This window comes from Erythrolamprus reginae, chromosome 12 (genome assembly GCF_031021105.1).
Source record: "Erythrolamprus reginae isolate rEryReg1 chromosome 12, rEryReg1.hap1, whole genome shotgun sequence".
Taxonomy (NCBI): domain Eukaryota; kingdom Metazoa; phylum Chordata; class Lepidosauria; order Squamata; family Dipsadidae; genus Erythrolamprus; species Erythrolamprus reginae.
Genome location: NC_091961.1, coordinates 14,314,085 through 14,340,076, shown reverse-complemented (window position 1 = coordinate 14,340,076; position 25,992 = coordinate 14,314,085). Strand labels below are relative to the sequence as shown.

Sequence of the window (25,992 nt, the reverse complement as noted above, 5' to 3'; positions counted from 1 at the left end):
GGGCCATGAATATTAAAAACTAATTCCAGCCAATGTCATGAACGGTTAATTTAATTGGATGAATGTGGATGATTGTTTCTAAGGAAAATGAGTTTTTAGAATGTTTACAATATTTTAATATTAGATTTCTTACATGCTTTGTATTTGTATTTATTTCTGTTGTAGGCCACTCTAAGTCAGTTGAGAAGGGCGGCATAGCAATCAAATAAACAAACAAGCAAGCAAGCAAGCAAGCAAACAAACACACACACACACACACACACACACACATACATATATACTATGGGACACTGCAAAAGCTTACATAAGAGGTTTAGTTATGACATATACAAGAAAGAGAAATAACTTAAGGAGGGAAGTTAAAAGATGATTCGAAGAAGAAGAATACAGGGATTTGGAAAAACAATTGCAGAAAGATCCACAAAATCAAAAAGTTCTACTGAAAATAGGCTAGGAGATAGCACTAGATAAAAGATATACAGTGACCCCTCGAGTTTCGCGATCTCGATCTTCGCGAAACGCTATATCGCGATTTCTCTTGGAACGGAACCCTCGCGATAATAGAGGGATCACTGTACACCTAAGATAAATTTGAATATAAGTTAGAAAAATAATAATATAATAATGGGTCTGGCAAAATTAGAAGACTATAGAAAGAAACTGCCAGTTTGTCTTGATAAATAGCTATTAGAATAAAAATACTTCACTCAGAGAAGGGTTTAGATTTAATAATAATTAATAATTTATTAGATTTGTATGCCACCCCTCTCCGGAGACTCGGAGTGCCCCTCTCCAGAGACCTCCTTCCTCAAAGGAGGAAGAGGAAGTCAGAAGAGAAGAAGGAGATAGGTGGTGGAGAGGGAAGAGAAGGAAGGAGGAGAGAAAGTGAAAGAAAGTTGACTGGAGAGGAGGTGGAGGGGTGAGCTAAAAGATAATGAAATCTCAGACTAGCAGATACTGATAGCAGTAGTCAAAGCAATGCATTTGTGGAGATACTTTATTATGTTTTGTCAATGGTGATGTAAATACTTGATGTACAGAGAAAAAATAAAAAAACTTTCAAAGAAAAAAAATTCTTCACTTTTCCTTTGGGGAAATAATATTCTACCTCTTTTAATATTTCCCAAAACATTAACATTGTAAAGTGGAAAAAACAAAAGGAGATTTTTTTTCTAACAACAAGTTCTCTGAACTGCTTAGAAAGTTAACAACCGGTTCTAGAGAATCCCACCTCTGATGCCATATCAAATGTGTTTGGCTTTTAATTCTCTGAAAAATGATAATACTACCACTTTCTTATAATACCAGTTTCTAGGTACCAATTTCTAGGTAGTAACCTAGAAATTTGTTAAATAGGTATGCCTTATTTCAATCTAAATGTTGCTGCCGTATTTCAATCACCAGAAACTGAAAAAGACAATTTCACCTATTTCCTCATTTCTTCCTCTTTATAGGTTTACGCTTCTTAAAAGCATTGAGATTGGTAGAACTTCCAAAAATTTTGCAGTTCCTCCAAATCACCACTAGTGGGTAAGACAATTTTTATTTGTGTCATTAGTAAGCCATCTCTCTCTTTTTTGCTTCCAACTGGCTTTTATGCTGTGGTCAGCTAGATCAAAATGAAAGTTGTCTCCAGCTCAAAATATGTTGATATTCTTTGTCCCAATTTGAAGAGAGGGCTTCTAATCCTGGTCAGGTTAGCTAAGTGAAATTGACTTCCTATGTAGGTATCTCTTGAAGGATAATAATCCCTATTCCTGTCATGTACAAAAGATCAGTGAAGATTCAATTAAACTGATTGATTGCTATAGCCTATACACAAGAATCTTCTCAATCAGCAGTACTAGTTTAGGGCTAGAAACAGGTAACGGCACTCAAGGAAGTTGGACTTACTTCGTAGCTACATAGCAACTCTAGACTGATACTCCTTTCCACTCAACCCTCCCAAGTTCCTCCACTTTTTCGTTCACACTTGCACTTTTCACTAAAAAAAACCTCAAACTTTTTTATTTCTGGGTTGCCTACTTCTCTAACATTCTGAACTTTATTTTGTACTCTCCTGAAAGGAATTTCTATTTTATATACTACACTTAGGTCAGACAGAAGATGGCATAATTCTAAATTGTCTAAGCCCAAAATTTCAAGTCTGGTAGCATAAGGTATTCTGTTGCAAGTAGAGAACAATAGAGAATTGGAGGACTCATCTTGTGAAACATCTGTGGACTCTCTCAATTGTATTGATGTCCGATATGCAGACAAATGAACTGTATTTGAGAATTAGTTTAGCAAATGTTTTGTATGCTCCAGTACAATATTACCGGAGAAGAAGCTATGCAAGATTAGGTTAACAACTATTAATGATTTTTGCAATGTTGTTACAGTGGGCTCTGGCAGTTAGAACATTAGAGATGAGTACTCCAAGGTCTTTGACCAGATTTTCACATTGTCACGTTGGTAAAGTAGGTCACCATTGACGTGTGTGGGTGTTAAGTTCTTTGATTAAAAATTTGGTCTATGAAATAAATAAATGAGTTACCTAAATTATGCAAGTCAAGCTATTCCCCAAAGCACCGGAGGGTAAGACAAGAAACAATGTGTGGAAACTAAACAAGGAGAGAAGCAATTTAGAACTAAGGAGAAATTTCCTGACAGCTCGAACAATGAATGAATCCAGGAACAGCCTGCCACCAGAAGTTACGAATGCTCCAACACTGGACATTTTTAAGAAGATGTTGGATACCCATTTGTCTGAAGTAGTGCAGGGTTTCCTGCCTAAGCAGGGGGTTGGACTAGAAGACCTCCAAGGTTCCTTCCAACTCTTTGTTATTATTATACAAGGCAATTAGAAAATTTTTCACATTTTAAAATATCTGTACAAGCCATAAGAAACATCTCTTTAGAGGAATATCTTCCCACCTTGTAGACAGTACAGTGATCCCTTGTTTTTCGTGGGGGATGCGTTCCAAGACCACCCGTGAAAAACGAATTTCCGTGAAGTAGAGGAAAGATATTTTTTATGTATTTAATGAGTATTTGGACTTTTAAAACCCACCCTTTGCATTAAACAGTCATTCTAATGTTTCTCAGCTGGAAGTACATGTGATTATCCTACCAGTTTCTTTAATAGAGTACAGTAGTACTGTAGAAGAATTTTATGAATTTTTAATGTATTTAAATTTTTTAATGAATTTAATGGATTTAAGTCCTCTTTGAAAACCCGTGAAATAGCGAATTCGCGAAAGGTGAAGTGTGAAGTAGCGAGGGATTACTGTACTTCCAGAAACCCAGAATAACTATAAACAACTTCTACATCTAGTATTCATGTGTTCCAGTTCAGTAAACTGACTCAAACTATACTGTATAGTCCCAACACATATCGGTTTGACATGCCTTGATTGTTAAGGAATTATCTACTTTCAGTCTCTCTAGGACAGTGATGGCAAACCTATGGCACAGGTGCCACAGGTGGCACGTGGATCCATATCTGCTGGCACACGAGCTGTTGCCCTAGCTCAGCTCTAATGTGCATGTGTGTGGTGGCCAGTTGATTTTTCGCTTGCACAGAGGCTCTGGGAGGGCATTTTTGGCTTCCAGAGAGCCTCCAGGGGGATGGGGTGGGCGTTTTTACCCTTCCCCAGCTCCAGGGAAGCCTTTGGAGCCAGGGGAAAGTGAAACATAAGCCTACAGGGCCCACCAGAAGTTGGGAAACAGGCCATTTCTGGTCTTCAAGGGACCTCCGAGGAGCAGGGGAAGCTGTTTTTGCCCCCCCCCCCAGGCATTGAATTATGGATGTGGACACTCGCACATCCACAATAGTGTGCACACACACTCATTCGGCACTCCCATTCACTCTTTCTCTCTCTCTCTTCCTCCCTCCTTCCCTTTCTATTTCTCTCTCCTTTTCTCTCTTCCTTTCTTCCTCTCTTTCTCTCCCTCTCTTTCTCTTACTTCCTCCCTCCCTCTCTCTTTCTCTCTCTTGCTACCTCCCTTTCTCTCTCTTTCTCCCTCTCCCTCCTCTTTTCTCTCGCTCTCTATCTCTCTCCAATCCTCCCCCTCTCTCTCTTCCTTCCTCTGTCTCTCTTTCTCTCTTTCTCTCTGCCTTCCTCCCTCTCTTTCTTTTTCTTTCACACTCTCTCCCATCTTCCCTCTCTCTCTCTCACTCTCTTTCTCTCTCACACTCTCTTCCTACCTCACTTTCTCTCTCTTTCTCACTCTCTCTCCTTCCCTCCCTCCCCCTCTCTCTTTCTTTCTCTCTCTCTCTTTCTTTCTCTCTCTAGTCCTTCCTTCCTCTCTCCTTTTTTCTCTCTGTGGAGCTAGTCGGAGCGCAACAGTTGGCCAAGTCCCGAGATGGGCTTCCTCCCCAGGGGGCTGTGGGGATGGTGGGTGGGTGGGGACTCTCTGCGCCTCTTCCTCACTTAGTGGCTTCATGTAAATGTTAAATAGTAGGGGGGAGAGGACCGAACCTTGCGGCACCCCACAAAATAGCCACCTAGGGCTGGACCTCTCCTCCCCCACTAACACTGACTGCGATCTACAGGAGAAGTATGAGGAGAACTACCATAAAATGGTGCCTCCCATCCCCCAAACCCTTCAGCCATCACAGAAGGATACCATGGTCAATGGTATTGAAGGCTGCTGAGAGGTCAAGAAGCACCAGGATAGAGGAATAAGCCTATCCTAGGCCCACCAGAGATCATCCATCAGCATGGCCAGAGCAGTTTCCATGGTGTAGCTGGGCCTGGAACCGGACTGAAAAGATTTCAGGCCCGGCTGAATGGACACTAAAAAGAGGTACAAGAGGCTTCTGAGTAGAAAGAAAAATCTCATTTTCGGCAGGAGCTAATATAAAGGGTGAAGTGGCAAGGTTCTTCAATTTTTGAAAGGCTCATTAAGGATAGCTCCAAAACAGAGCCCTCTAGATCAGTGTTTTTCAAACTTAGCAACCTTAAAATATGTGAACTTTAACTCCCAGCATTCCTCAGTCAGTTAACCAGTGGTATACCTGTGGATTCTTAGGAATCACATCTCTAAACCATTTGTTTGTTTGTTTCTTTGATTTCTATGCTGCCCCTCTCCAAAGACTCATTAAAACAGTGGGTTACAATAAGATTACCGTAAATCCAATTAAGTTAAAATTACATAACTATCTAAAATCCCTAGTTATACTAAAATCAATCACACCCATTCGTACAACAACCATACAATCATTCGCTGGCTAGCGGCTAAGCTCTAGTTGGCCCAAGCCTGGCGACCTAAATGAGTCTTAAGATTCTTGGGAAGGCAAGGAGGGTGGGGCAGCACAAATCTCTAAAGGGAGCTGATTCCAGAGAGCTGGAGCACCCACAGAGAAGGCTCTACAGGTCACTGGGACTCATACAGCAGAAGGCAGTCCAGCAGGTAATCTGGCCCGATGCCATGTAGGGCTTTATAGGTCATTACCAACACCTTGAATTGTGTCCGGAAATTAATCAGCATGACTGCTCGCAGGGCTGCATTTTGTACGATTTGAAGTTTCCAAACATTCTTCAAAGGTAGCCCCCTGTAAAGAGCATTGCATCAGTTGAATCTCGAGGTGATAAGGGAATAAGCGACTGTGAGTAGGGACTCCCTGCCCAGATAGGACCACAAATGGTGCACCAGGCGGACCTGGGCAAACGTCCCCCTCGCCACAACTGAAAGATGATGGTCTAGGTCAGCTGTGGATTGAGGAGGATGCCCAAGTTGTGGACCCTCTCTGAGGGGGTCAGAAGCCCCCCTCCTGAGTGATTGACAGGAGGCAGAAACCACAGCCATTCCGTCTTGTCAGGGTTGAGCTTGAGCCTGTTAATACCCATCCAGACCCTAACAGCCTCCAGCTACCAGCACATTATTTTCACTGCTTCACTGACTGGCCATGGGGTGGAGATGTAAAGCTGGGTATCATCAGCATACTGATAGTAACTCACACCGTGCCCTTGGATGATGTCACTCAGCAGTTTCATGTAGATGGGGGGGAGGACTGGCTGCTGAGGGACCCCACAAGGGAGGGACCTAGTAGTCGACCTCTGACCACCTGCTAACACTGACTGTGAACAGCCAAAGAGGTATGAGGAGAACCACCATAAAATGGTGCCACCCGCTCTCAGCCATGCAAGAGTATTGAAAGCCGCTGAGAGGTCAAGAAGCACCAGGGTAGAGGATAAACCCCTATCCTGGGCTTACCAGAGATCATCCATGAGTGCGACCAAAGCAGTTTCCATGTTGTAATCAGGTCTGAATCCTGACTGTTGAGGGTCCAGATAATCTGCTTCCTCCAAAGACCACTGGAGCTAGAGCAACAGCACCTTCTCAACAACCTTCCCCATAAAGGAAAAGGTTGGAGATTGGGTGATAGTTATTAAATACAGCTGGGTCCAGGGAAGGCTTTTTGAGAAGGGGGCACACAAGTGCCTCCTTGTAGGGAGCCAAAGAGGACCCCTCCCTCAAAGAAGGGAGGCCCAGGTCTGTGTCACCTCCCTTCTGGCTGAAACCAGCCAGGAGGGAGACGGGTCCAACAAACAGGTGGTGGAACTCACAGCTCCCATGGCCTTGTCCACTTTACCAGGTGTCACCAGGTCAAACTCTTCACACATAGCAGAACCAAGATTGGCCCCTGTCACCCCAACTGACTCGTTGTCAGTCAACACTGCATTCCAATTGGAGTCAAGGGCCATCCAGATCTGAGTGATTTTATTCATGGAAAAACTTATTAAAGTCCTCAGCACTACCCTGCAAGGGTTCGTCAACTCCTCCCTGGTTAAGGAGGGAGCGACTCACCCTAAACAGGGTGTTTGGATGGGATTCTGCAGATGCAAACAGAGTGACATGATACGCACATCTCATCTCCCTGAGCGCCACTTGATAAGTGTTTGGTCAGATTCAGATTTACTTTTCCTCCAAAGTGTCTTTAAAAAATCTCTTCTGGCATTTCATCCCCCAGAGTTCCTCAGTAAACTAAAGAGATCTCCAGAATCTACTGCCACAGAGAGGTTGCAACAGTGCAATTTGGTCTAGAGCCCACACCCCCACCATATTCCAGGCCTCAGGAAGGGACTCTGCTGAACTGTGTACAAGTGAGTCCAGTTAAACCCCAAGGGCCCTCTTATTCCCTCTGGGTCTATCAGGTGCCTGGGGCAGAACTATCTAATTGGTTCTGCCTCCCTGCGGGGGAGGATTGAAGCCTTCAAATCAAGCTGTAGCAGGAAATTATCTGACCATGACAAAGGCAAGATACCTAAGTCCTTTAATTTCAGATCATTACTCAACTGTTCTGAGAAGAATGCAATGTCAGGAGTGTGCCCCCCCCCCTTGTGAGTGGGATGCCAAATTACTTGGGTCAGGTCCATGGTGGCCATGGTGGCCATGAACTCCTGTGCCAACCCGGAGGACTCACCGAGTGACGGTAGATTTAAGTCCCCCAAGACAATGAGGCTGGGGAACTCCACCGCAAATCCAGCTACCTCCTCAAGTAGCGCAGGTAGGGCTGTTGATACACAGCTGGGAGACAGGTACATGAGCAACAAGCCCACCTGAACTTCTATCCAACTTCTCAAAGAGTGACTCACAACCTTCAATCTCAAGAGCAGAGAGCCTGTGTAGGCTGAAGGTCTTCTTGGCTATAATAGCCACTCCTCCCCCACCTTCCCTGGGGTCGCAGTTGATGCCACACCTGAAACCCAACTGGGCACATTTCAGAGAGAGGAACTCCTTCCTCTGGGCCCAGCCAGGTCTCAGTCACACAGGCCAGGTCAGCCTCCTCATCCAGGAGTAGATCCAGAATTATATCAAATCATCACAGAATTTATGTCCAATGAGCATCTCCCAACTTTTTCTTGTTTTCCCAACAGTCCACCTTACAAGTAAGTTTTACTGCTTGCTCATGGCTCTCCATTGTATTAACTCATGGTTAGACATTTGCCATACCTTTGTTGCTCTCCACTACTTGTTGGTCAAAACTAACTTTGGTTTGGCCAAAATAGGCTTATTTGTCTCGTAACTCTATCTGCAGTATGTTGTACTAAAGCAATGTTATCTGTTTTGCATTGCCAACAAATAGATCCAAAATTTAGTTTTTATGCATGGATTTCCCCCCCCCCCCTGGATTTAGGTAATTGTAACAGATATGGGAAATCTGTAAAAGTTGTGTAATTTAACATACTTTACTCTTGTGTCTCTGATGGTTTCAATAAGATTTCAGGTTCCTTTTGTGGGATTTTCTCTTGATGTCCTCAGCGACTCTATTGGGAAAGTACAAATAGAATAACAGAGTTGGAAGAGACCTTGGAGGTCTTCTAGTCCATACCTTTGCATAGGGAGAAAACCTTATATTGTTTTAGATAAATGGTTGTCCAATATCTTCTTAAAAACTCCCTGTGTTGGAGCACCCACAATTAATGGAGGGAAGTTATTCCATTGATTAATAGTTTAACAGTCAGGAAATTTCTTCTTAGTTCCAGATTGGTTCTCCCCATCAATAGCAGATACAACCTAGAACTAAGGAGGACAATTTCAACTAGTTACAATAGTCAGTGGAACAATTTTCCTCTAGAAGCTGAAGGTGTTCCAATTCTATACGGCATATACAACTACTGCTGAAATTGCTTTGTAGTAGTGTTTTATTTTTAAAAAAACTGTGGTAAGTTCTGGGGTGGGTTCTAACTTACCTCACTTCTGGTTCACTTCCTCCCGCACCATGTGGCTGTGCATGCATTGCAAGGTGCATGGTCACACTGCAGGGGCACACATGCATGCATAGTGCCAAAAGAAGATGGTGGTGGCCACAGACTGGCACCAACAGAAGTGGCTCCATGACATCATCACTAGTTTACTAATGGTGCTGTAGAACCATTTAGAACTGGTAAGAACTCACCTTTGGACAAGTTAAAATAATTCAGTTACAAAGAACCTAGAACAAACTGCCTATTCTATCTGAATTGTAACAGTTCTAACTCCAACACAATGGGCTAATAAAAGACCTCTATTGCTTCAATACCTTTTGGTAGCAGAAAGGGAAATGAAAACCTTGTTTCTATGATATTATTATTAAGTTTTCTCCCTCCATAGATCACTGTGGGATCTACAGGGCCAGAAACAGGATGAGAAATGCAATTAATAAATCAATCAATGTCTACTTGAGTTAGGAATACTAATTAATAGTGCCTTACTTGGAAGACCGTCAAAGGATTAAATGGAGGTGAATGATTTGAATGTTTCATCCATATCAATCCTCTCTTTGCATGTTCAGTACTGCAATCAAGCTGTCCAAACTTCTTGCTGTATTTGTCAGTACTTGGCTCACAGGTGCAGGATTTCTTCACTGGGTATGTATCAAGATGCCGGATGAAAATACCATTGAAAGCAAATGTCTGGTTATTTAACAGAAAAGGCAGATTTCATACTGAATGTCTTATTGAATGTAGTTTTATTCAAATCAAACTGCAGGGTTTAACATTGAAACTGCTTTTGTGATGTTCCATAAAATACCTTTTAACTTAAATTGTCATTAACGTACATTGAATCAAATATTTCTTGCTCTATAGATGCTGGCAGAAGTAATGATCAGTGAATGTTTAATAGCAATAGCACTTATATACTATTTCATAGTGTTTTACAGCCCTCTCTATAAGTGGTTTAAATAGTCAGCATATTGCCCCCGACAATCAGGGTCTTTTGTTTTACTCATCTTGGAAGGATGGAAACGTGAGGTAACCTTGAGTTGGTTAGGATTGAATTCCTGCAGTGAGCAGAATTAGACTGCAATACTGCACTCTAACCATGACTCTTTTTAACAATAGTAATAGCATTTAGGCTTATATATTGCTTCACAGTGCTTTACAGCTGTTCTAATCTCAATCCTTATTTTACTGATTTATGAAGGATGGAGACTGAGATAATCTTGAGCTACTCAGGATCCAGTGGCAGTGAGCAATGACTTAGCATGCAATACTGTATTCTAACTACTGTACCACCATGGCTCGGTTCTGTTCGGGTCTGTGAGACCCGAAATCAAAGTTTGAGACCCTGTAAAAAATTTTCCCTGCATATCTGAAACTTGAAATTTCATGACTTTTCATCATTTCAGGGGTTCTCTCTATGAGAATTTTTTTTGGGGGGTGGGAGGTTTCTTTCTTGCTGAAAAAAAAAAACCTCCCTAATGTTATGTTCCCGGGTCTATTTGACCCGGACTGCAAATTGATCATTTTAGGTACTTATATTTGGTCTTTTTGAAAGCTTTTTTCACCTGGAAACATGTTTGAACATTTCTGCACACAATGGAATGAAAATTGAACTGAAAAAATTAATCCGTATTGGTTTATTGTGCACATAAATGTGCCTCCCCCCCGTTTTTGTGAAAGTTTTTTTCAATTTATGGATAGTTTTGCTTGCATAATGCAGTCTATTTTACTGGAGTTGGTGTGGGAATGGTACCTTGAACATTTCTGAATATAAGAAAAATATAAAGGAACTGAAAAAAATGATTCTTACTGGTTTTTTAACATCAGAAATAAGGCCTCCCCCCCCCCTCGGCTGCTTGCAATCATTTTCACTTTTTATTTTTTTATGCTCCAAATCCAAAATATTCTTTAAAATCTTAGGCATTCATTTACTCAATTTAACAATGCTGATCATCAAAAAATATTTTTGGGGTGGTGGCTAATTGTTTTCTGGGCAAAAAAAATTCATAACTTCGAATCGGTTTCTGTTCATATATGACCGGACCAAAAATATTTTTTTTAGGTACTTGAATTTGATCTTTTTGAAAACTTTTTCAACTGGAAAACTAGTTTGAACATTTATGAACATAATGATATGAAAATTGAACTGGAAAAATTGAGACTTATATTTTTATTTTGATCAAAAAGCCCCTCCCCCCATCCTTTCTGAATTTCGTGTCAATTTCTATTTTTTAAGGCTACAAATCCCTAAGGAATTTCCCCCCAAAAGGTTTGATATACTAAATTGAACATTTCTGAATATAAGAAAAATATAAATGAACTGAAAAAAATGGTTCTTATTGGTTTATTTTTGCCACAAAAGGGACCCCCCCCCCGGCCTTGCTGTGTGCCATTATTGTCACTGTTTATACATATTTGTCTAGAAATATTTGGAATATCCTTTTGAAAATCAACCACATTGTAACCAGATAACTAATTTTATGAAAGAAATCCATTTTACTAAAAAAAAGTATGTAAGTTTGAAATTAACAGCATAATTTTTATATAAATTGAAATAACTTTATATGCAAAATAAACCAATGTGCATCAATTTTTCCACTTCAATTTTCATATCATTATGTTCAGAAATGTTCAAGCTACAAATCCCACACCAACTTTAGCAAAATTGAATGTATTCTGCTAGCAAAACTATCCATAAAGTGAAGACTATGTCACAGAAACGGGGGGGAGGCACATTTATGTGCAAAATAAACCAATAAGGGTTAATTTTCTCAGTTCAATTTTCATTCCATTGTGTGCAGAAATGTTCAAACATGTTTCCAGGTGAAAAAAGCTTTCAAAAAGACCAAATATAAGTACCTAAAATGATCAATTTGCAGTCCGGGTCAAATAGACCCGGGAACATAATATTAGGCAGTTTTTTCGAACAGCATACAAGGGTTAAAACAGTAATATAGGAAAGGTCAGGATGGCTCCACTCAACAGTCAGGATTCAGACCCGGCTACAGCATGGAAACTGTTTTGGTCGATGATCTCTGGCGGGCCCGGGACAGGGGTTTATCCTCTGTCCTGGTGCTTCTTGACCTCTCAGCGGCTTTCGATACCATCGACCATGGTATCCTTCTGCGCCGGCTGGAGGGGTTGGGAGTGGGAGGCACTGTTCTTCAATGGTTCTCCTACCTCTCCGGCTGGTCGCAGTCGGTGTTAGTGGGGGGGTGGTCAGAGGTCGACCTCTAGGTTGCTCCCTTGTGGGGTACCTCGGGGGTCGGTCCTCTCCCCCCTGCTATTCAATATCTACATGAAACCACTGGGTGAGATCATCCAAGGGCATGGGGTGAGGTATCATCAGTATGCAGATGATACCCAGCTTTACATCTCCACCCCTTGCCCAGTCAGTGAAACAGTGGAAGTGATGTGCCAGTGCCTGGAGGCTGTTGGGGTCTGGATGGGTGTCAACAGACTCAAACTCAACCCGGATAAGATGGAGTGGCTGTGGGTTTTGCCTCCCAAGGATAATTCCACCTGTCTATCCATCACCCTGGGGGGGGGAATCATTGACCCCCCTCAGAGAGGGTCTGCAACTTGGGCGTCCTCCTCGATCCACAGCTCACATTACAGAAACATCTTTCGGCTGTGGCGAGGGGGGCGTTTGCCCAGGTTCGCTGGTGCACCAGTTGTGGCCCTATTTGGACTAGGAGTCACTGCTCACAGTCACTCATGTCCTCATCACCTCGAGGCTCGACTACTGTAATGCTCTCTACATGGGGCTACCTTTGAAAAGTGTTCGGAAACTTCAGATTGTGCAGAATGCAGCTGCGAGAGCAATCATGGGCTTTCCCAAATATGCCCATGTTACACCAACACTCCGCAGTCTGCATTGGTTGCTGATCAGTTTCCGGTCACAATTCAAAGTGTTGGTTATGACCTATAAAGTCCTTCATGGCACCGGACCAGATTATCTCAGGGACCACCTTCTGCTGCACGAATCCCAGCGACCAGTTAGGTCCCACAGAGTGGGTCTTCTCCAGGTCCCGTCAACTGAACAATGTTGCTTGGCAGGACCCAGGGGAAGAGCCTTCTCTGTGGCAGTCCCGGCACTCTGGAACCAACTCCCCCCAGAGATTAGAATTGCCCCCACCCTCCTTACCTTTCGTAAGCTTCTTAAAACCCACCTCTGCCGCCAGGCATGGGGGAACTGAGATACCCTTTCCTCCTAGGCCTTTACAATTTTATGCATGGTATTTCTGTATGTATGTTTGGTTTTATAATAAGGGTTTTTAACTGTTTTAATATTGGATTGTTATACGCTGGTTTTATTACTGTTGTTAGCCGCCCCGAGTCTACAGAGAGGGGCGGCATACAAATCCAATAAATAAATAAATAAATAAAAGTAACATTCATTTTGAACTTCAAAAATAAACTTTACTAAATCAGAATTGAATGCATCAGAAGCAAAGCAAAGTCTGAGGAAAAAAGGTGTAAAAATTGCCCATATCAAAGTATCCCACTTGCCCCCCTTTGAAAAACAGCCAATCCCCATTGTCCATCTTTGTCAGATGGATGCATCATGCTTTTGGAATGCAGGCCACTAAGGGACCTCCTTATCACCTCTTCTCAGGAGAAACGAAACTCCCCTGGCCTTCACCAGAAGAAACAAAACTTACTAGGGCCTCTTTGGAAAACTTCTTCTCCCAAATCCCCAAACGTCAAGCCCCACTCCGTTACTTATGACAGCTGAAGCGTAGTTGAAGGATGAAACATAGCGAGGCTGACAGGAAACATTTAAAATTTTTATTTGATGCTTCTGAGTGTTGCACGCCAAACATTTGCATATTCAAGAGAATTTATTCTCTTATTTCAGACTTCTTGCCATTTTCTATCTGTCCTGACACCCACTTGTGGTAATGCTTGCAATAGGTTTTCAAAATCCGAAATATTTTTATGTTCAATAACTTTGAACTTCTATTGAAATTCATCTGTTGAGGCTTTTCCTAAATTAACACGATTCTCCTCCTCAATTATTTCTCTATTATATTCACTGCCTAGATTGGCATGTTCTAAACTTGGATTAGCAAAACACAATTACTCTATTCACACATCATATTATGTTCAAGTAGATAAAGTATATCATAGTTTAAGGAGATGGTATATTTCACACAACATGCTAAATACAATGACTAGGTTCCTGGATTTCTTATATGTCACTGATCACTCTCATTAAGTCCATTTTATTAGACAAGAAAACTTGATAAATGGTATTACAAAAGTTTGTACATCAGCAGTTCATATAGGTAAACAATTGGCCATGGGTTCACATGTTCAATATCTTTATATGGATCTATTTTGGTAACTATTATTTTTGGGGACATCTCAATACCATTTATTTTGTTTTACTTTACTTCTCTGTAAAGTCTAGTTGTAATCAATTGCTTTTGTACATTTTGGCAAAAATGAGGTTCAATTCAATTCAGAATAGAGCACGAAGGGATCTTGGAAATCTTCTAGTCCAACTGTTAGCTCAAGCAGGGAACCCTAGACCAATTCAGACAAGTGGCTGTCCAGTCTCTTCATAAAAACATCTAGTGATAAAGCACCCACAATGTCGAAAGGCAAGCTGTTCCTCTGGTTGATTGTCCTCCTCATTAGGAAATTTCTACTCAAGGTTGTTTCTCTTTTTGATCAGTTCACATCATTTTTTTTCTAACTCTGCACTCCCTATGCTTTGGAAAATGTTGACCCACCCCCACCCCCATGGTTTCTTTGTGGGAGCCCATCAAATCTGGAATACGGCTATCATAATAATAATAATTTATTAGATTTGTATGCCGCCCTTCTCCGAAGACTCGGGGCAGCTCACAACAATAATAAAAACAATATTATAGCGAAAGAAATCTAATATTAAAAAAGAAGCATATAAAACCCTATCATATTTAAAAACCAAACAACACATACATACCAAACATAAAATATAAAGAGCCTGGGAGAAAGGTATCTCAACTCCCCCATGCCTGGCGGTATAGATGGATCTTGAGTAGTTTACGAAAGACAAGGAGGGTGGGGGCAGTTCTAATCTCCGGGGGGAGTTGATACCAGAGGGCCAGGGCTGCCACAGAGAAGGCTCTTCCCTGGAGCCCACCAAATGACATTGTTTAGTCGAAGGGACCCAGAGAAGGCCAACTCTGTGGGACCTTATCGGTTGCTGGGATTCATGCGGTAGCAGGCGGTTCCGGAGGTACTCTGGTCCAATGCCATGTAGGGCTTTAAAGGTCATAACCAACACTTTGAATTGTGACTAGAAACTGATCGGCAGCCAATGCAGGCCACGGAGTGTTGTAGAAATGTGGGCGAATCTGGGAAGCCCCACGATGGCTCTCGTGGCCGCGTTCTGCACGATCTAAAGTTTCCGAACACTTTTCAAAGGTAGCCCCATGTAGAGAGCGTTGCAGTAATCGAACCTTGAAGTGAGGAGGGCATGAGTGACTGTGAGCAATGACTCCCTGTCCAAATAGGGCCGCAATTGGTGCACCAGGAGAACCTGGGCAAACGCCCTCCTCGCCACAGCCGAAAGATGATCTGCTATCATGATATCTCCCTTGTCGTTCTTTTCTCTAGACTAGCCATATCCAAATCCTTCAATAGTTCTTTATATTTATTTTTATTTATTTATTTTGTCAAGTACATATTTGTAATATACGTAGACATAACATTGTTTATAAACATGATGTGTACTGATAAGAAGGAACAATTGGACAGGGATGATAGGCACGCTAGTGCACATGCATGTCCTTATATGTTTTACTTCCAGGTATTTAATCAACTTAGTTGCTCTTCTCTGCACTTTTTCCAGTCTTAACATTTTTATAAATGCATTGAACAGAACTGGATGCAGTATTCCAGATGTGGTCTAACTAAGGTTTTATAAAGCAGTATTAATATTTCAAATGATTTTGATTCTATGCCTCTGTTTATACAATCAAGGATTGTATTAGCTTTTTTTGGTAGCGGCTGTATACTGCTGGCTCATATTTATTGTCCACTAGGATTCTAAGGTCCCTCTCACAGTTATTGTGTTTAGGCCACTGTATGATTCAGTATGCTGTAGATAAATCCAATTTTATCATATGTAATTAAGTTTCCTTATCTAATAAAAGCAAGTTAATACAGACATCATGAGAATGATCTGTGACATACAAGAAGTTCAGGAACTAGTCATTGTATTTAGCATGTTGTGTGAACTATACCATCTCCTTAAAATATGGCATAGTTTACCCCTTTGAGCATATTATGTTGTGTGAATAGAGTAACTCAAGTTTAAAATGCATCAATTTAGTAAGTGGATATAATAAAGTTTTGAGGAGGAGAATCATGTTAATTCAAGAAAAGCCTCAACAGATGAATTTCAAAAGATGTTCAAAGTTGTTGGACATAAGAACATTTTTCTCTGAATTATTTTTAATTTGCAATTAACAGTGACTTAATAACAAGCATATCAGGATGATGTCAGCATATGACAATGTCTTGCTGTATTGGCCATAGTTCTTACATTGTACTATTTATTACACAGATTGAGAATTCTGGAGATCCCTGGGTATATCAAAGAAATCATCAAACCTTGACTTACTTTGAATGTTTGTATTTGATCATGGTAACTATGTCTACAGTAGGATATGGAGATGTAGTGGTCCGAACCACCATAGGACGTGTGTTCATACTTTTCTTCATTGTTGGTGGTCTGGTAAGGAACTGTATAAGGATTTTGATGAACATAGAACATTTAAGTCATCTTCACTTTTTATATTTTTGTTGCCATATAAGCTGTTTGAGAGATGGAGTCTGCTAGCAGAGAGTGATAGCAGTGAAATGGTAAGATTCTAAAGAACAGCAGGGGTGTCACTTATAGAGAAAAGCAATAAATTTCACTATGGACAATCAATTTCTATTTTAAAAATTGCATTTCCATTGTAAGTATGAGAGGAAAACTAGAGGAAATGTCTACTGAATGTAGAATGTAGTACTGATGCAAACCATACATGGACACAGCCCCCCCCCCCAGTCTTTCTATATATAGGGCTATATGCAGGGGCGGGCTACCAATTTCAGCTCTACCAGAATGCGCTGGGAGTGCACCCCTGTGCTTGCGCCTGGCGCACCACCAGCGCAAAAGCCAAATCTGCCACAAAGACCTGCAAAAAACCCGGAAATTGGAGACAAGAGGTGTTCTGCAATGCCGCCCAGCCCGTTCCCCATCTACCCAAAGCACTGCCAGCTGCCACCATGCCACTCCCTGCCCCCTGACGCTGACACGAGCGATGGGAGCTACCAGCTCCCATCAGCCCACTGCATTGCCAGCCACCGCCATGTTGCACCCCACTCCCTGACGCTGGCATGAGCGATGGGAGCTACCAGCTCCCATCGGCCTGCCATGTTGAAAGCCGTTGTCCCCCGCTCCCTGATGCCGTCCCCCATCGGCCCGTCATGTTGCCAGGCACCATCACGCCATCCCCCATTTAAATAAGTAAACTACTAAGTTCATACTAAGTTCGAGTTCTGGAAACTCTAGTCCATTCATTTGAAGAATAGGTTGGAAAGGCTAATTATATACTGAATTGTCTATTATTATTATTATTATTATTATTATTATTATTATTATTATTATTAAATGAAGATGCACTTTTCCTGATATAGAATAATAGATTTACAGTTTTAGATATTAATAGAATTGGAAGTGACCTTAGAGGTCTGGTCTTCTAGGTCAACCCCTACTCAAGGCCCTACTCTATTCCACACAAGTGGCTGCCCAATCTTTTTTTAAAAGCCTCCAATGATGAAGCACCCACAATCTCTGAAGGCAAGCCGTCCAACTAATTAATTGCTATCATTTTTAGGAAATTGCTCCTTAGTTCTAGGTTGCTTCTCTCCTTAATTAGTTTTTATCCATTGTTTCTTGTCAATCATTGATTCATTTTGAATTACTGTGGAAAAATAAACATTTTAGATGAATCTTGGAGAACTATTGAAACTGGGTTCCCATTGTCTAGATCCTCTTTGCAAATTTGGTGCCTGAGATGGCAGACATTATTGGAAGCAGAAAAGTCTACATGGGTTCCTATACATATGTGAAAGGCAGAAAGTAGGTGTTATGTTATCCTCTTTATAGTTCTTAATTTGGATATTTATTGCAAATGACTGAGTTTTTTCCTATGATGTATTTAATCCACCAGGCCCAGTATTTAAATGTATATTAAACTTTATTATTGTTAGACATGGTTGGTACTTTTATGCTAATATTGTTATTTGGCTAATTTAATGTATTATGCAAACTGAGATAGTTGATTTTAGAAATTGGGTTTTATTTATTAATTAACTTTGCTATCATCATAGACCTCCTCATAAAAATAGTCATTTGTATTGAAACAAAGGGAACCATCATTCAATAGGGATAAGGTGAACCATACTGCCTCACAATGTATTGTGTAAAGAAAGAGATGAGATAATTCAGCATCAAAAGCAAATTTACTGTAAGAAAGCAAAATATGTTCCTTGTTCTGGGATTCTTTTAATGAGGTTCTGTTCGGGTCTCTGTGACCCGGAAATGAAGTTTGAAACCCTGTAAAAAAATTTCCCTGCATATCTGAAACTTGAAATTTCATGATTTTGCATCATTTTAGGGGTTCTTTCTATGGGATTTTTTGGGGGTGGTGGGGGGCTTAGTTTTTAATGGGCAAAAAAAATCACACTTGTACTGTTCCCGGGTTGATATGACCCGGACCGAAAATGGTTTATTTTAGGTACTTAAATTTGCTCTTTTTGAAAACCTTTTTTTACTGGGAAACTAGTTTGAACATTTCTGCACACAATGAAATGAAAATTTTAATGAAAAAATTAATGAGTATTTTTTTATTTTGCTAATAAAAGCCCATCCCCACTCATTTTTGTGCCTTTTTTTTCAATTTATATAGTTTAACCTGCAAACTGTATACAATTTTACTTTATTTGGTGTTGGATTATGAACTGAAATGAACTGAAAAAAATGATGCTTATTGGGTTTGTTTGCTCAGAAATAAGGTCTCTCCCCCCTCCCCGGCTGTGTGCAATCATTTTCATTTTACATTTTTTTTAGCCTGCTACTTACAACCTTTTGAAAACTTTTTGCATTGAATTACTATTTTGAACATTTCTGAACATAATGATATGAAAATTGAACAGAAAAAAATGATGTTTATTGTTTTGCTCATAAATGTGTCCCCCCCCTCACTGTGTGCAATTTTTTTTCAATTTATATATATTTCAGGCTCCAAATTCAAAATATTATTAAAATGTTTTGCATTGGATTACTAGTTTGAACATTTCTGAACATAACATGAAAATTTAACTGAAAAAATTGATGCTTATTTGTTTATTTTGCTGAGAAATAGGGCCTCCCCCCCAGCTGTGTGCAATCAGTTTCACTTTACTTTTTTTTAGGCTCCAAATCCAAAATATTTTTAATATCCATTGATTTACTAAATTGGACATTGCTGATCATCAGAAAAATATTTCTAAGATTTCTCATTGGTGCTTATATTTTTATTTCACCCAGAAAGCCTCAATCACATTTCGGCTGTGTGGAATCATTGCCACTTTACATTTTTTTTAGCCTGCCAGTTTTGACTTTTTTGAAAATTCTTTTCATTGGGAAACTAGTTTGAACATTTCTGAACATAATGATATGAAAATTGAACTGAAAAAAAATAATGCTTACTTGTTTATTTTGCTCAGAAACACCCCCCCCCTCATGATTTTGAGAATTGTTTTCAGTTGTTGTTTTTTAGGCTCCAAATTCCCAAAATTCCCCCCCCCTTTGGTATTGATATAAAAAATTGAACATTTCTGAACATAATGATATGAAAGTTGAACTGAAAAAAATGATGCTTATTTGTTTATTTTGCTCAGAAAAGCCCCCATGATTTGGAGCATTTTTTTCTGTTTATATTTTTTTTAGGCTCCAAATCTCAAAAAGAATTTCCCCCTTTGGTATTGATATAATAAATTGAGCATTCCTGATAATAAGAAAAATAGAAATGAACTGAAGAAAATGATGCTTATTTATTCATTTTGCTCAGAAAAGGGCCACCACCCCTCGGCCTTGCTGTGTGCCATTATTTCCACTTTTTATATAGATTTGGCTGAAAATATTAGGAATATCCTTTTGAAAAGGAAGTACATGATAGCCAGACAACTAATTTTATGAAAGAAATCCATTTTACTAAAAACAAGTATGTGGTTTCGAATTCAGAAGCATAATTTATATATAAAGTGAAAAAATTGTGCACAGGCTGGTGGGGGGCTTTTTAGAGCAAAATAAGCAAATAAGCATCAACTTTTTCAGTTCAATTTTCATTTGGTTGTGATCAGGAATGTTCATTTTAGTATATCAATGCCAAAGTTATTGAAAATATTTGGAATTAGGAGCCTAAAAATACTTGAAAAAACTGGCGTGGGGTGGGGGTGTCCCTTTTATGAGCAAAACATACAAATAAGCTTCAAATTTTTTCAGTTCAATTTTCATTTCATTATGTTCAGAAATGTTCAAACTAGTAATCCCACACCAAATTTAGTAAAATTGTATGCAGTTTGCAGGCTAAACTATCTATAAACTGAAAACAAAATCACAAAAATGGGATGGGGGCTTTTATGAGCAAAATGAAAAATAAGCAAAGTCCTGTGGGACAAAGTAGGAGAGATTTTTATAAATAAATGAATGAATTACATATGATTTCCAAACTGGGAATAACACATGCTTTTTGAATGAAGTTCTATTAAAAGGTAGCAATAACAGACACATACCATTTATAGCCCTCTCTAAGTGGTTTACAGACATATTGACCCCGATAATCTGGGTCCTCATTTTATTACTTCAAAAGGATGGACAGCTGATCCAATCTTGACCGGTTGGATGGTGAGCAGAATTAGCCTGCAATACTGCATTTTAACCACTGCACCAGCATGGCTCATTTAAATTAAGATGTAAACTAAAGATTTAAGCAACTCAGGCTTGCTTCCTGGAAATCACCTTGAGGAGAAATACAGTACATTCCTTCTGTCTCTCTGTGTGTACACACACACACAAGACTGACACACACGAGCGTCACAGAGAGAGAGAGAGAGATACAGAGAGAGATACAGAGAGACATACAGAGAAAGGGAGGGAAAGAGAGAGAGAGAGAGAGAGAGAGAGAGAGAGAGAGAGAGAGAGAGAGAGAGAGAGAGACTATATCAGTTTGGAAACCGGGAAAACAAATGATTTAAAAGGGGCATGCATCAGAATGATTGAACATTTTAAGACATTTATTTTATTTCATTTTGAAATTTGCAAAGCTAATGAAAAAAGTAAGATCAGTTGTGATGTATCCTTCCAGGATTGTTACAATAGCCACAATGCATTTGCAGAGTAGTAGTTTGGCTTGCCAAGATACCAAACCCTTTACAAGACACACTTGTGTGTTTCCCAAGGTGTACCACAGGAGGGTGAGCTGGCTTCACACCAGAAAGAAAGACAAGTGGCCCATCCTGCAGCATCACATAGGGCCCCCTCCCTTTCTGGAGTTGCCTCACACATGGGCACAGCCAATTCAAGTCACAGGACAATCCTAGACTATAGGAATAAAATGGCAGATACCATTTGGACATCTCTCTCATTCATGCTATCAATCTTATAAATCACTTGCACATATGGTTAGCATATAACCATTTTATTTAATGTTTTCTTCTGATATTACCATTGTGGCAGCCATAGTACCTAATTTGGTCCATGTTTTAGTTTTATTTAAAGGCCAACCCACTTAAATTGTAAATCCTTAATTTTAAAACTTAAAAGTTTTTTTAAATTGTAAAAGTGGTTTGACCTACCTGAAAAAGCATGCACCATTTCAAAAAACGCCAACAGAAAAGCCTAGTCAATTTTTTTTTAAAAAGGTATGTCAGTTTTAGATCCTAATACACAAGAGGTGCTTTCCCTGATTCACTGGTTGCACTTCTCTTTGTCAACTTGCTGTTTTCTGTTTGTTTGTTTGTTTGTTTGTTTGTTTGTTTAGCATATTTTCTTCTAGAGCAGTTTTGGAAAATAAAAAAACAACTTTTAAATAAAATCCACTGTCTTTTGAGTGAAATGCCAATTCTTGTCTTGCTTCTTGAAAACAAGATAGTGAGCAGCAAATTTCTCTTCTTTCTATAGGTTTATTGTTGTTTGTGGTAATATCACTCTTGGCAGTGTGACTGCTTTCTTAAGTGACTTCATAACTCAGGACAAAGGGGACATTGCCAGTGAGATAGTCTTTCTGGGAGAGTAAGTATTACAGTGCTATTCTATCTAAGCCCTAAGGGTTCTCCAAACCAGGGAAATGCAACATTTTGTGTGTGTGTGTGTGGCTAAACTCACTGTGCAGAGTAAAGAAAAAAGAAAAGCCCTGTATTTCTCTATTTGTTCCCTAATGTTCTAATTCTATTGACAAAAGAGACTTTGATTTTAGTTTAATTCTTGTCCTGTGGTAAGTTGTCCCATGGCAGGTTGTCACAGAGAGTTGGCCATAATGAGTTGGCTGTGGCATGTTGGTCAGAGCCAATTTTTCTAGATCAAAGGTACCAAACTCAAGGCCTATGAGCCGGATCCCCCCCCCCCCAATCTCATTTTTGGGCTGGAGAGCCTCCTGCAGCACTCTGCTGGGGAAAACAGCCCCCTTGCGTCCTGTTTTGGCTGGCTGCATAATGACAAAAACAGGATGCAGGATGTCCACACCTGGCCCCTCAGTGTCCCGTTTTGGCTAGCAGAGTGCTGCAGGAGACGTCCATCCTGTCTCTGCCCCCTCTCCCCCCCTCTGCCTGTCCACAGAGGAGAACTACAATGCTGACCTGGCCCTTGAAGAAATCCAGTTTGACGCCCCGGTCTTAGACCATCCAAATTGGTAAGTTTGAACTGAAATAAATGCAGGATTATTTTTCTCTGGAAAGGCACTAGTTTAAATGCATTATCCTTCCTAAGTTGTCTTTATGACAGGGTTGGAAAATCATAAGTTCTGTTCCCTTCTCAAAGTAAACCTTTGATTATCCCTTTACTAGGTAACCCTCTGAATTGATGAAGTGTCATCTTCTTATAAAGGAACCCTACACATTTGTGTTAGTATACACAAGTAGAGTGCTGTAAAGCATACGGCCAATAATGCCATAGAACATTATTTTACATAATTTCTATATTTTTGGAAACTGAAACAACTTCCATTTTGTTTAATGGCATTTATTCTTAAGACAGAGTGCTTTGGAATAGCAGGATTAAATACAGTTTAGATCACAACAATAAATCTAAGGCTGCATGACTCAGGCAGTCATATGCATAGGTAGCTATATGGAAGAATAATTATTTTTTCAATAGTTGTTTTTTCTCTCTCTCCAAATATAGACACCCTCCCTCTCTGGAGCTAGAAACTGTATTCAGATGTTATACTGCATATACCAGTTTTCTCCAGGGCTCTGTCATGAATAGTAAGGATCTTCTGAGAGTTAACGTAAGGACGGCATTTGATGGTACATTACAGTCCTGTATAAACATTAGACAGATTTGGGATAGATGATTATATGTCAGACATACAAGGGGTGGACAAAAAAATGGAAACACTTGACCTTTTGGCATCATAATGTTTGAACATGTTCAAATCAATCAAAAGTTGACATATTTTAATGTTTGTTTTTTAAATTCTGTTATTTGATATGTTTTTTAAACTACATTTTTTTACAGAAGGTTATATAACCTTCTAGAAATGGCAGACCTCTCAGACTTTCCAAGAGGCCAAATTGTTGGTGCTCGAATGGCAGGCGCTAGTGTAACAGAAAGTGCCCGAATGTTTGGCATTTCAAGAGGTCATTTCTCAAAAGTAATGACTGCTTTTGAAAGAGAAGGCTTCTGCAATAAGATGCTAGAGAAGATTATTCTCCCACTAATATCATGAAAGAAACATTGTTCTTAATACTAAGACTTTGCACATGGAGTGATAAAACCTGTCACTTTATTCTTCGTTAAATATATCTGACAGATGTACTAATCATGCACAATTTATGTTAATTGCAAAGTCAACAATCACATTCTATTGATTGTTTCTTAACACAGTGACTGCAAGTTGCTTACTATGTAACAATGGCATGTAAAATATAATATATGGCAGAATGATTATGGAGATTCTCAGACATCCAGAGCATGCTTGTTCCAAAGATGCTTTTTAAAGAGGCAACTGGAATTTCTGTTTTTTTCTTTGAAGATGTTTCATTTCTCATCCAAGAAGCTGAAGAAGATTTTTGAATGAGAACATCTTTCAAGAAAAACAGAAAGTCCAGTTGTCTCTTGAAAAAGCACCTTTGAGACAATTTATGGCAGAATTTCTCAACCTCAGCAGAGTTTAGATGTGCAAACTTCAACTTCCAGAATTCTTCAGCCAGGATGTTTGACTGGGGACTGCTATTGTATCTTATTTTAAATAGCAGAGAATACTTCCAGAAAGCCACATCAATTTTAAAGATATGTAAAAGTATAATCTGAAATGTCCTGTTTTAGTATTAAGTATTAATATTAAGATAAAGCAGATGAGTTAACCCCTGACTTAGTCATGTTTGGAATAGTTCTATTTAGATAACTGGGAGGAGTAATTGTGAAGAAAACTTTCTGGGATTAATATATTGTCATAATGTACATTTCTCCAATTATTTGCTATTTCTATGGGTCAGGCTCACATTCACAGAAATACATACCAAACAGTGTATATCATCTGTGCTGCTTGTTGTTTGGCGAATCGCTAGGAGGCAGAGGCCTTTTTTCCTTGTTTTCCTTCCCCCAAATTAAGGTGCATCTTATACTCCAGCGAGTCTTATACTTGTACATTGATCATTCCTTCCTGCCCTCCCCCATTAATTTTTCCAATATCTATCTAAATTTAAATTAATTTTGAACCTCTCCAACATGCTCGCTTACATCTGTTCTTGGTTCTCCTTTTTCTATCCAGTTATATAATTTATTCCATGTTTCAAAATAATATGTGTCTGATTTGTCTTTCAACTCTAGTGTCAGTTTATCCATCTCTGTGCATGATAAAATTTTAAATAGAATTTCTTTTTCTATCAAAGAAAGGATTACCAAATATATTTCTGCAAAATTGAGAATAAGTTACAGCTGTATTATACTGAAATCCTCCACCAAATTTATGGTGATGAGAAAAAGAGTGGCCAGACAGGCAGAATTCCTGCTGAATATCTTTTCTTTGCATTTCAAAGAAGTCTTGGAAGCCAGGGAAGATGCCAAATGAAGTGTTAGTGTGATGGTTCCCTTGCATCCTGCGCAAATAGTTATGGACTCAAAGGACACAGAGACTGTGGAGGGGCAAGGCAGGCATCCTATATTCCTGGCATCTGAGAATGAAGGTGACAGTGATGAGAGGTCAGGGTCAGAACAACCACCGGGGCCTCCTGCACTGCCTGACATGAGTGAGTCAGCACTTCCTGTCAGGAATGAATCAGCATTTCCTGTCTTCAGTGACTTGGGGGAAGAGGAGGAGCCTCTTCTGGACACCAGAATGTGAAGAGCATCTAAAAGCTTGATTGGTTGGCTAAGAGAAGAATCACGCATGAGTTGTACTGCTGGGTAATGGGTCACACCCACTGGATATTTAGGAGTGAACAGAGACACACCCCAGTGCACAGAACAATAGATTATTCTGGATTCCAGCTTTGTGATAATTGTCTTGCTTTGAAGGAACATTTTTGGCTTTAAGAAAAGCTCTGCATTTATTATTATTCTGGTCTCTCTTTGCTTCTGAATATTTCCAGCCTGGGTTATTATTTGTGCTTCTCCCTTTTTCTGGGACTCTTGGCAGCTGAAATATCCTCCCTGCTAATTTTGGCAAAAGACTTTTAGATGCTTTTTGAACTTTCTTTGCCCATACATACATAGTAAATCTTTTATTATCTATGCTCGTTTGTCTGCATTTGATTCCTGAGGGGCTCGGTGCTAGAACATAACAGTTGGGGTTATATAAAAAAGGGGCAGGACATTCACACACACTTCTGACTGGCATGTAATTCAGATTAGAAGAAGAACACCACAAGAACTAAACATAGTTATTGGGAATAATTATTTTTTCAGCAAATGAAATAAAAGCAAGCATGAAGAAACATGAGAATCAATTCTAGAGTAAGAGTTTCAATTCTATTTCATTTTCTTGGAAAATGCATTTTGTTTGTTTATCAATTTTCTTTGCCACCTATCACCATGGGGTTACTCTAG

General features: G+C 39.7%; 1 protein-coding gene across 1 annotated transcript in view; it reads left to right on the top strand.

The window, feature by feature from the left end:
- The window catches only part of KCNU1 (potassium calcium-activated channel subfamily U member 1), a 194,718-nt gene that overhangs the window by 30,036 nt on the left and 138,690 nt on the right, over positions 1 to 25,992 (top strand). Inside the window, 6 exon segments of the mRNA XM_070765628.1 lie at positions 1,455 to 1,530; positions 9,263 to 9,338; positions 16,258 to 16,428; positions 17,732 to 17,823; positions 21,907 to 22,017; positions 23,125 to 23,230. Coding sequence (XP_070621729.1) covers positions 1,455 to 1,530; positions 9,263 to 9,338; positions 16,258 to 16,428; positions 17,732 to 17,823; positions 21,907 to 22,017; positions 23,125 to 23,230 — 632 coding nt within the window.